At 40.1% G+C, this 12,410-nt stretch overlaps 1 protein-coding gene and 1 long non-coding RNA gene across 3 annotated transcripts in view; one reads left to right on the top strand and one right to left on the bottom strand.

Moving 5' to 3' along the window:
* Nucleotides 1-222: 222 nt before the first annotated feature.
* The window catches only part of LOC147873265 (uncharacterized), a 55,724-nt gene continuing 43,536 nt past the window's right edge, over nt 223-12,410 (bottom strand). Inside the window, exon 2 of the long non-coding RNA XR_015535889.1 lies at nt 223-2,376. This is a non-coding gene — a long non-coding RNA (uncharacterized LOC147873265). The remainder of the gene's footprint in view (nt 2,377-12,410) is intronic.
* C15 (homeobox protein C15) overlaps nt 10,479-12,410 on the top strand; it is a 64,335-nt gene continuing 62,403 nt past the window's right edge. For both annotated transcript variants that reach the window (XM_087351671.1, XM_087351670.1), the window contains exon 1: nt 10,479-12,141. In XM_087351671.1, coding sequence (XP_087207797.1) covers nt 11,325-12,141 — 817 coding nt within the window. In that variant the 5' untranslated portion in view covers nt 10,479-11,324. The remainder of the gene's footprint in view (nt 12,142-12,410) is intronic.

The raw sequence follows: 12,410 nt of genomic DNA, 5'->3' as shown, positions 1-12,410 counted from the left end.
TTATTGGGAGGTAGAGTTAATGTACAGTTTCGTGTATTTTGGAACTAGTACTCGTTTTCTGAAACAAAGTACATCAACCAACGCCATCAACTAAATGAAAAGGGCATATGTCACAAAATCCAAACTTCAGGTAAAGTGGAAGGCACTATTTATAATATTTCAGAAAGTTAAATAGACGAGTAACATTGTATAACGAAGTTCTCTCGGGTTACCAGCGGTGTCTGGTGGTTAAAAGGCGAAAAGAAAATTTTTTTTCGAGAACCATCTCTGTCCTCGTCCTCAGGGTATTGACACAACTGGTAGACCCAGCGAACTTTATCATATCAAGTTGCCGTGAAACATCACACATCGAGTAACATTATCTCCAGTCGTATATAGCAATACTAATACATTTAAATACTGTTAAAATAGTTTTATTATCTGCCAATAGTCTAAATGATAGTATTTCATTTTAAACTTTTTCTCATTTGCCACCGTAACTACAAATAAGTTTCTAATTCCCATTGAAGGCTACTGTTTTGGTTTTTAGCTCAACGTTTCATTTGTTCTGGTCCTCTTTGCTGGTTGTATCCCATCTAGAACAAACATCCATTAATCTCGGTAATCGTGATCAACATAATTCATGACCGGTTTGATGTAATTTATTCCTTTGACACTTATTAGACACGTAAAATCAGGAAAAGGCTTTTCGTTTAGTAAGTCGTGAATTTGGAACATAAATGAGGCTGGGATTTTTTTGTGATAAAGCCATCAATAAAATCTGTTGCTGGCTTTATTATCAGGGCGGTCTGATTACAGAAGCAGTAAACACCTCTGAAACGTCGGCTAACTTCTACCGGATTACATGGTGCAAAACCCCAGCAGACAGTCATCTTCAACCTAAAAATTTGTTCTTTTCTCATGACACAAAAGTTTTACTACCATATAAACAACAAATATTTCATCTTTTACATTTAGGTAGGAGGCGGTAAAATTCGTGTAACGCAGTGAGAACGTAACGAGCAGTCAACACGTTATCGACTGAGCTTCCTTCTGTAGTAAGTTTAAAAACAGCTTGCCTGTGTGTCTCCTGTCACTTCCACCCCATTAGACTGCACAAGGTTCAGAATCGATGGATTCTGTGCTCTCCCCCCTTAAAAGGAAACCGCCACTGAATCCCTCCTGATCGTGGCTAATTGAGATGCGACATTTCACCGCTGGAAGCATTATCAGAGAGTTGGAACGAGGAGGCCAGAGGAGGGTCCATCTTTAATTCATTGTCGGCATAAGTGCTATTCCTAATTCTCGAATTGAAGCTAGCAGAGTCGGTCGCCGTGCCTTCTCTCCCATTTGAGTTAACATACCACACAGTTGCCAACTAAAACGGTCTCCACCATCGCTAGTTTCTGTTTCAGGGCAAGAGCATCGCATATTCTCCTCTTTCGGAGTTTTTAATTATGGAAACACACCTAACTACGTCCAAAAGCAGTAAGCATTCTACATTTATTCTGCAACAGGCAACCGAGCGTGACGACCGCAGAGTTCATCCTTTTTGTGACAGGTGGATCAGTTCGTTCGAGTAAGAAAATATTTACTTAACTTTGTCTCTCTATTATTTAGGACTATTCCATATTTAAAGTGTTTCTTTTCTGAAATGGCTAGGTTATGTAAAGAGTATATTATAATAAACAACTTTAATCGGAAATTATAAATAAATTAGATTCATTTAACCTCCTAAGTAACAGCCTTCCTTTCATCAAAATCGTATGACTAAGATACTACTTCCCCATTTTCTCCTTATTCAAATGCAGATGAGCGTTATGAGATTTATATTCGCTATCCTAAACATAAGGTGTAAGATCTGTGTTAACACGACACTGGAGATCATTCCATACGCACATTTTAACTCAAAAATACCAAAATGGCAGAGGCGTGGAAACCAGCGACGCCGTTCAGCTTAAGGTCTTGACTTTATATATATGCGAATTTTATTAAGGCAGTCCTACTTTATTTCAGGAAAATCGAAAAAAATACGTGGTAGTCGCTTGACATTATAATCCGTCATCGATAATTTTTTGTTTGTTAACAACACATTTCAGAGGTAGGCCTGTGTACTAGCTGTAATAAACACTACAAAGTTATATCCTTCGGATCATAAAAGACACCATAACCGCCATTTTGTTTGATGCTTGTCCATTTTAAGGCATGTCTCATATTGTAATGCTTCCTGACGTCAGTCCGTCCGTCCTGGTTGTCTGTGCCTTGTTGCGTGAGATGCCGTAGGGGACTTTACTTCCTAAATCCTCTGCATCCAGCTCCTGTTTCGTAATAACTGGCACCGCTATTGGTTTCTTCTCCCACACAAGAGAATTTCTCGAGATCAGTTTTCAACCTGATCTGAAACAAGGAAAGAAGATGAAGTTCCAGGAATTAAAACGAGAAGCTGAGAATAGGGAAAACTGGAGAGCTCTTTTTGGGCAGAGCAATGGACCTGTCGTAAGACAGAACACTGAATAATTCAATTCAATTCAATTCAATTCAATAATAATAATAATAATATAATAATAAAAATGTATCTACCTCGGGTGTTAACCTACATCAGTGTTTTCAGCATCCAATCGGTGAATATTATATTGAGCTCTTGTGTGGTTTGTTCACGGTTTATTTATTCTTTTAAAAGTGTAAAGCGATTATCAAGTAACAAGGAGAAAAGCCTTATATCACGATTAATGCTTCTTTATTTAAACCTGGAACTGCTTGTTGGACCACTCCAGCATTTCTGTTTTAAGACTACACCCCTGCCGATAAAAGAGGGATATTTTCTAATTAAAATATATTTCTTCTTCATATCATTAAATGTGTAATCTCAGTGGCAGGCTACAAATCTTTGCTTAGGATAACTCTCTGATATAATTTGAAGTCCCTTGCTATTTATATCACGCAATATTTTACCCATAAACGTACATTTATTTCCGAAAAGGAAAGCAGTTGGATGAATCTAGTGACAGTGACTGAGGTGGGCCGTACGTGAGTCAGTTTTGCTATCAAGAGCTAACCTACTGCAAAAGCAGCGCAGTGCTCGACTCCGAGGAGATCGGTGACGCAGTGGCCGTGTGAAGGGATTTAATTTTTCAAACACAATGAACCTCATTCCTCATTTTCAGTCTTAGTGCGAGAATGGGTTATGCTTTGCACGCTTCATCCACTTGGGTCTTCTGTCTCAGCGTACTGCCTCTGTTATTACATTATTAAAATCTGTCTCTGTTTAACGCTTACGTTCTGACAAGGAATTTCACGCGATTGAATAACTGAGTAATTAACTCCATGGATCATAGTCCTTCTTGAGAATCTGTTACTCGCTCAGCTGGTCACGTTATTCATCGTCTCTTATAAAACCCAACGTTCCACTTTAACAACAGCCAACAACTGGACCTTATCATCATTTCAATCCAAGCTACTCTAGACATCATATATATTGATTGATTGAGTGAATGTCCTTTAATTGTCATGTCCCTGGAAGTTCTTCTTTAGTAAGATTGTTAGTAGGCCTGTCAATTTGTAAGGTAATTATGTTTACAAATTAAGATAAACATTTTATAAATTTAAACAACGAGATGCACATGAATAAATAACTAACTACCCAACTAATTAATCAATCAACCACACTTATCAAAATGTGAAAGTTAGAAGGAAATGAATTATTAATCTCCTCCTTAAGATAAGTAATCTCCACTACATTTTCGCCTTTAAGTCAAATTATCTTCATAGCTCAGCAACCTGAAAGCAGTAATCGCCCTTATAATGGAGAAAGTATGTGCCTCTGAAGCGTCGATCAAGTTCTACCAAACTACACGTTTCAACATCCACAAAATCATTTTCACTGCAAAGTGGTGTGGGCTATTTATGAAACACAATTAGCCGCGTTCGCAGCAAAAGGTATAAAACTGCGCCTATTTGATTTACATGTGGGTCTAACAACTCGAGAATTGTGTACGAATTCTCATAATATTTCGTATTGTCGAGTTGTACTAAAATTTGTCGTTATATTTCGATTCTTATTAAAATCAGAAAAAAAATTTTTTTTTGAGAAACTGCGTGTGTTTTCTATTGGCAGTAGTGATTACGTGGGGAATCCTCGCGTGGGGAATCACCAATCAGACATGCGACCAATCAAACACAAAGAAAAATCTTTGGGGAAATCCTTCGTAAAGACGTCAGTATTCAGCCAACACCTTGTCCACACAGAGCTCATTGGCTGCAGAAATCTCTGACGTGACAGGCGCATTTCTCAAAGGTCATGTTTTCTGAATACTTACGAGTATAACGAAACATTCGCAAAGTCAGAATCTGAAGGCAATAAGAAACCAGAACTGAAGGGATTCTTAGAGGCCACACGACGTGGCAGCTTCGTTTATGGGCCACTGAACGAACCGTTTGTCTGCGGAGACCCAGCGCGTGATCAAGAGATTTGTCCAAGAATTTTAATGGTATATAGGCCTATAACAAAACTTTCAAACGGAAGACTGATCAATGGGGAATACCTGAAAATGTTAATATCCTACGAGTAATCTGCATTCCACGAAATACGTTGGTTCGGATGATAAATGTAGTTGATATGTTTTATGTGTAGTCCACTCGTTTCTAAAGAGGTTTCGACCATCACATTTATCGGATTCACATTTTACCCTTTTAACAACTCTCACTGAGGCAAGTGCCTTAAGTTACATTTTGGAGGCACGAAAAATTGTCATTACACTTCCAGTCAGAAATCAATAATTTGGAAAGAAAGAGATTTAGAAACTTGGCACTGCACAATATATAGGTCTACTACACTCATTGTTTTGTTACCAATACAATATTCTGCTGTGTTGCCAACACTTTTATACGCTACGAACAAAATAATATCCACCAGATGTTTGACAGTTAGGGTGATACTATCAAAGACGATGAATTAGGACGCGCGTGTAGCACACATCTAGGAATGCAAAGAGTTCACAACTATTGTCGAAAAACACTAAAACAATATATTACTTTAAAAACCTAGGCATAGACTAAAATATAATATTAAAGTGGATCTTAAAGAAAAATTATAGGCTATGGGGATGTGGAGTGGATTCTACTGGCTTAAGACAGCGTCCAGTGGGAAACTTCTATGTATGATAACAAACCGTTTGTCATGTGGGTAATCCTTGAGTCAGGTGAGCGACTTTCAGATTGTCAATAAGGACTTTGTTTGATGGAGTCTGTTATCCCAAGGATTAGGTTCAAGTTAGATCAAAGGTACTTGGAAATATTTGGCTAAGCATAAAATCAAGGGAATATAAAATAACTTGGGACTGTTTGTCGTCAAAATTGTGGACGGAACAAGGACACGAATAGATAGAAAGGAGAAGGTAGTTTTAGGCCTAAGAAACTTGTAAGTTATTTTAGTCAACATTTTAAAAATCTTGAATTGAACTCATAATAAATAGGACTACGGTCATATTCGAAGTTGGAAAAATCTTTTGCTTAATTAATCACCACGTCATGAATATGTATGAAGAAGTGGAGACAATTTTTCTCGACGCAATCTTTACGTTGATTTTAGATTGAGGTGAGTTGTTAGCTCCGACCGCTTTTATCTTAGGAAAACCGTCGCCTGGTTGAAATCCTACCTGATTCACTGTTCGTATCACTTCGTTGGTTTTTAACGACACCGTGTCGACTATATACGTTATATGACATAGAATGGTAGGATGATTATGAATCGGAGATTGTATTAAAAGAAGGGCTTTACATCACTCTTCCAACTTTTATCAAGATGGACGAAATATATCTGAAGATTCCTGCCGAAATTTGAAAACGGAACCTCCCCCCCCCCCCTAAAAAGTAATTCTAATCACTGCACTGTAACGTTCGGTCAAAATTAAATCTATTTCTTATCAATCGACGCTATATAAAATTTACAGTCGATACAACTTCGTAAATTAATAAAAGATTCTAAGCAACTAAAACTGTTATAGGCACTATATTCATTTCTATATGCCAAGGTTAGTACAAGTCTATGACTTAGTCGGTTTTTCTCCTGAAAGGTTAATTCTATTAATAATGATTTCTACTTTGCATGGGGGAGACGCGAGAGGAACAGCTTTTCCTTCCATGATGGCGCCCGCGGCTGAAGTCAGATCCAATTAGTAGCAATCGATGGCTTTCTGTTGGTTGGAGTGATTTAAAATTTGCATGGCTCTGTCTTTATACGTCGGCTACTTCGTTAGGGTAGAGGAAATATCACTTGGAACTCGACTTGATAGAATAGGAAGAGTTGTGTCGTTTCTGCGGCTTCATATCAACTGCAGTTCCTAACAAATTTCCCCGAAAGGCAATTCCAAAACGATACGAAACACAGTTATACAGTTTCCCTTACAAAATTTATAACTCACTACTAACCGAGTTGCACACGAATTGATATCGTTCATTATCTGATATGGTTCAACTGACCTCATAGAACAGACTCCGAGAGCAGACTCCGAGGAACTTGTTGTTGAAGAACTGTCCTGCCGCGAGTGCTACATGTCCCGATCATTCAATCCTCCTAGATTTTACAACCCTAAACCTTGCTTAATAAATTACGTGCAGATATTCGAAGCTGATACCACCCGAGAAAACAAAAGCGTACATTATTGCCACCAAATAGATTTTCTTCTGTGTAAGACTTGAGGTTCTCACAGCGGTGAGTATGAAGATTTCCGCTCTGATGACGGAGGCAGTATGACCTCTGAAACGTTGGTAAACATCGGCCAGACTACACAGCGCAACAACCCAGAAGACAGAAATCTTTATACTAAGAATCGCCCTGATGATGGAGGCAGTATGACCTCTGAAACGTTGGTAAACATCGACCAGACTCCACAGCGCAACAACCCAGAAGACAGTAATCTTCATACTCATCGTCCTGATGACGGAGGCAGTATGACCTCTGAAACGTTGGTTAACATCTACCAGACTACACAGCGCAACAACCCAGAAGACAGAAATCTTCATACTCATCGTCCTGATGACGGAGGCAGTATGACCTCTGAAACGTTGGTAAACATCGGCCAGACTACACAGCGCAACAACCCAGAAGACAGAAATCTTTATACTAAGAATCGCCCTGATGATGGAGGCAGTATGACCTCTGAAACGTTGGTAAACATCGACCAGACTCCACAGCGCAACAACCCAGAAGACAGAAATCTTCATACTCATCGTCCTGATGACGGAGGCAGTATGACCTCTGAAACGTTGGTTAACATCTACCAGACTACACAGCGCAACAACCCAGAAGACGGAAATCTTCAGATTTTCTTCTGTTCGAAGGATTAACTTCGTGCATTTTAATCCTAATTTCGTGCTAACTTCATACTTTAGATTACGAAGACACGCCGGGTAAGGTGATCAAACCAAAATGTTTCGAGCTTCGTCAAGAAGTTCACATTCAGTTTGATAAAAACAACGTATTTATAAAAGTTGCTTATTTTTAAAAGATCTGATACTTTGGACCTCCTTTTATCTCTGCGTTTGTTTCCCTATCAATAACCTCACGTCGTATTCTCACGTAAGTACTTGTGTGCGTCTATCTCCATCCAGGGAAGGGGTGATTGATATCGCACTGACGTGCTTAGCGTTTGAACTGCAGGGGAGGTCAACGTATAACTCTATACGCCTAATTTGCATTCCGAGTTGTATTTTGCTGTGTTCTGTTATTTCTGTGCAGTGTATTTTATGTAAACGAAGTAAGTACGCTTTATTTTATTTGTTTATTTATTTAAGTATTTAATGCCCAAATGTACGTTGTATTCCGATACTGTTTTCTGTAGCGCTGATAGGAATAATTGCACTGTGAGCACACACCACCATTTTCAAACTCCTAGATGAAAAACACACAAATATCGTCTAAATTCGTTTCTGTTCGTCTAAATGTTTCACGTCCTGCTTTAGTCAACGCGTTCGGAAGAAGTTTAAAATTATAAGCTAATAGTTGTTGAAAGTTTGCCGTTGGAATTTTGTTTTGTTTTGTGTCGGTAAAAATTTTTTTTCCTGATTTTGACTGGATGTCAGACTTTACCGTTCATCGTCAAATCAAAGGCCAAGGACAAGGAAAATACATGTACAACTGTACTACTCAGAAATAAGCAACTGCAATGAATTATTCAGTATGTAAGCCTCAACGAAGAAGAAAAATATTGAGCTACAAAAACAGATGTACTTTAATAAGTAAATTATATACACGTGATTAATAGCAGTTTATTCTGTGGTAAAGATTATATTGTAAAAATTATCAGGACATTCTATGATAATTAAAACAACGCAATATTGGTGTTAAGATTACTATAAATATTTCAATTTATATTAAAAATATTTCCTTTTAAGCTCTTTTTTTATATTTAAAATCGTTGTTACGTTCAGTTCAAGTGTCAACATATATATTATAGGTCTATTTATTTAGCCTAAATTATGTAGGCCAACGTGACTTTGAAATCAGTACTTGCTAGCCATCATAGGCGTGTGTGAATGCCGAAAATATCTCGGAACCCTTAAAAGATCCAGTCTCGTCTACGTCTTTACGAATGTTGGATCGTTGTTGCATGCTCTCGTCTCTGTCGCCGGAATGACCATAGTCCTTAAAGGCCCCTAATAGCCATCTAATGATGAGGCTCATTACGCCCCGGAAATAGAAAACAAAATTAGTCTCCAGCTAGGGAAATTTCCGAGGTACAACAGCAAACAGATAAAATTGGCCTCGTTTTAAAATAAAAGAGGACGGAGTAGAATGGTTTCCCTCTTGTTTTATTGCCCGTAAAATAATTTCATTAATGGTCTATCGATAAATACGTTGAGTCACAGGCCTACACTACATCGCAACCCGACAGTCACATGAAATTACTTTAGATGATAGGATTCTAATAGCCTACGAAGGCCGATCATGAAACAAGGGCATGTGTTCTGTTGAACCAATAATAAAAAGTCGTGTCTTCTGGTCCGAATGTTTCAATTCCTATAATATTCAACCACTTCTAAAGAAATTTCGTATCACAAAACTGGAGCTGTTAAATTTCGCCGTTCGAATTTATTTTTAGGTCCGTGAAAAATCTCCTAATTTCAGCTGTTATTCTGTATGGGCATCAAACTTGACATTTCACCCTCGGGGTTGTAGTCGAATCAGGTTCCACAGTCCATAGGTTGTAGGAGTGGCGAAGTAAAATGGGCAACATTTCATAATGTTTACGTTTGTAGGTTCACGTAGGCGTACAGCACTCTTAACCACACATCTGGTCTACTAGAGTATTGAAAGCAAGTTAAAAGTAAAGAATTAAGCAACAAATAATTATGAGGTTTACACGACGTATTTTTATTTATACATTTCACTGGTTTTGGGTTAAAATATCGGCCCATGAATGCAAAAATATTCTGAGCCCGCAGTCTCAGTATTTAATTAGGTTATGACCGCTTCCTTCCACATCCTTTCCAATTCATTATTATTTAATTATCATATCGACGCTAGCCTGAGCTGCTGTCAAGTAGAATAAACAATAAACACAAATAATCGGTACTAGTAATTCACAGGTTGCACATCTGTTTGGGACTTCTTAAAGATCAACAATTGTCTTGGCAGAGGGGTTGGCAGAGGGGTTGGCACTCCTGAACGGTTTTTGGGAGACCCTATATTAAATTGTTGGCCTGGGGACCTGTTATCCTGACTGAGAGGTGTCCTGTTTTCCTACGTTCTTCCAGATACATGCCGGGATAGTAAGCTTGCCTTAAATTAGGCCAAGGCCGTTTCCTTTAATATCCTTTCCAGTTCATTTGTATAAATCATCCTATCATCTGACACTATACAGGTTAGTCTGAACTTCTTATAACGTCGTTAAACAAACCAAAATAAAAGATATGGCTGCGAATCACATTCTAACTTTCTGAAAACATTTTGTGCATTTTACTGGACATCGGGTAAGTCTAACTCACAAGTTACACCAACATTTATGACGTAATACTTAGGCAGATACACCGTTCCTGCACGTAGTGGCTGAAATTAGTCTGGAAATGTAATGGTCTTAACGCGGACCGAATTTCAGATACTTTTTCTTATTTTCTACAACACTTGACTTAATAGATTTCGTAGAAACAGAAAGATGGCTTCCTTTTCCCCTCCATTAAGGAAAGAAATATAGCAGGCAGCAAGAAAAAGAAAAGTACAGTAGAAAAGGAGGCATAATTAATTCTCTGTATAATCCGACAGAGCGGCGCTGCCATCGTATGAAAACCTTGCTACAACAAAGTTAAGTGTGTTTCAATTTGTGTGCTTCTCCTGATGACATCAAGATTTGACCAATGAGATTTGAAGAGAGGCGGGATTGCGTTGAGAAATGGTCTACTCTGATTGGTCAGTGTGTGCCTGGTTAGTGTTGGTGGAGGGGAACAATCCCCTCAACGTACCGACGGTTTGGCCCGCCCTGCGTGTGTTCAGAGCAGGGGAGAAAGTTCTCGGAGTCATTCAAGGAACGGGGTTGCGACGGACTGCGAGTGTGATATCGGGGTCACGGTGCTCAGGCAACGCTACATCAGAACTCTGTGCTGGTGACCAAGTGTGCCAATCTGTGAAACTGTGCGCGAACTAGACACAAGCGGTAGCCTAAAACACGTGTGACATGCACACACACGAATGGCTCTGCGGAAAGAACTTCAGAACAGAAGTTAAGCAAAATTAATTGGTATTATAATTGTGCCAGATGAAGGTTTTTTCTTAACTGAAACCTGTGTAGTCTTTAAAAATTAAACAAGAAAGAATGAAGAGAATATTTGAATGACGTAATTTGAAACATAGGAAAGATTTATAGAAGAAAGTTAAATAAATTTAATCCAATTTTGTAATTTATATTGAGGGAAATGTGTTATAAGGAAGACAGCGACTAACATAAATAACAATAGGCTTCTTGTCAACTAAAGTGAATTTACATGTATTTGTGCAATGACGAACAGCAAATCAAAATTCAAATACACGAAGTGTTGGAATTCTACTTCACTCGCTGAGCTTATTCGTGTAGCCAAAGTGAATTGATCACTTCGGCAAGTCCTTTTAACCTCTTCCCTGTGGAGGACATCCAAAAAAAAAATACCTAGCGTTTTAGTGTTAGATCGTATAAGGTGTGAATCCAGACTCTGATAATCGATGGTACTAGTCATTTAAAATGCCACGTCTCTAGCATTCTGAAACAAACTGGTCACTGTATAATCCTTCATCCTGGTTTGGCCGAGCATAAGAAATAACGAGTCCATCAGAACAGGAAAGATGCGGAAGTAGAGACTTGGGGGCTTATGAACGAGTTATGGAGCTACACAGAGAGATGATGGCGGACGAAGAAGATGACCAGGAGATCAACGTGGACACCGACAGTCGGTGCAGTGCCACGGCAGACGAGGAGAGTGGCACCAGCAGCTTCGTGGACGGCGTCCGAAGCTGCAGCGCTACCGGAAGTGATGGAGGTGGTTCTCTAATGAGTCCTGTGTCCGAGCACAACCGCCAAGACGCCTCGCCCCCAAACACCTGTCATCATCTGCACCAGAGGAGACTGGAGGACGACGGGAGGGGTGTGACGCCTTCGCCGCCTCTCAGCAGGGCGTCGTCGGCCGGACACGCGCTCCCGTTCAGTATATCACGCCTTCTTGGCGCGGACTTTGAGGCAAACAACAGTAGCCGACCTAGTGGGATCTCTGCAGTCGCAGCGGAAAAAGGCGCTTCGACTTTATTGCTGCATCCTCAAGGACATGGCCTCTCGCAACATGAAGCAATCACATCTTTGTACTCTCATCCGGCTATTGTGCAGTTCAGTGGTACGACAACTTCTGGTGTACGGACAAGTACTTCCAGTGGTTTGTGTCCGGTGTCTGCAGGCCTACCAACCGCAGCCCTTGCGGCCGCGGGACTGGTTTACAATACAGCTGCAGGGGTTATTCGTGTGCCGGCTCACAGGCCACCTCCACCAGCGCCTTTAGGGGGCCCTGCTGGGGCCGGGAGTCCCGCAGTCCCGGCTCTAGCGGCCCCGTTTCCGTGGCTAGCAGCGGCCTCCATGGATCCGACGTCGCTGCAGAGGAGCGCGGCAGCTGCAGCCTTCGCGTCCCAGGTCGTCAAGGAGCGCCTCACAGGTAGGCACATTGTCAAGGCTGTCTTCTGGGATGTTGATTTGAAACGCCAGACAACTCGACGCTGCAACCTAGAAAACATATCTTCTTTGTGTAGGTCGATTACCCTTGATGATCCACTCTACTGCGTTCTGTCTCGCTTCTGGTTTTTTTTTTCTTGTGGACGACGGACGTTAATTCTGACAGCTATGGTACGCCCCTCCCTTTCGTAGGTCTGTAGGCCTGGATGAGTTAGTGCTCTGAAAATTAGGCCTATTACATGAACGTTGAAT

This window comes from Zootermopsis nevadensis, unplaced genomic scaffold (assembly GCF_977971745.1).
Source record: "Zootermopsis nevadensis isolate Lab colony 2312 unplaced genomic scaffold, Znev_1.0 Znev_ptg000020l, whole genome shotgun sequence".
NCBI classification, from domain to species: Eukaryota; Metazoa; Arthropoda; class Insecta; order Blattodea; family Termopsidae; genus Zootermopsis; species Zootermopsis nevadensis.
The sequence above is the reverse complement of the archived record's forward strand: the minus strand, read 5'-3'. Positions and strand labels throughout refer to the sequence as shown.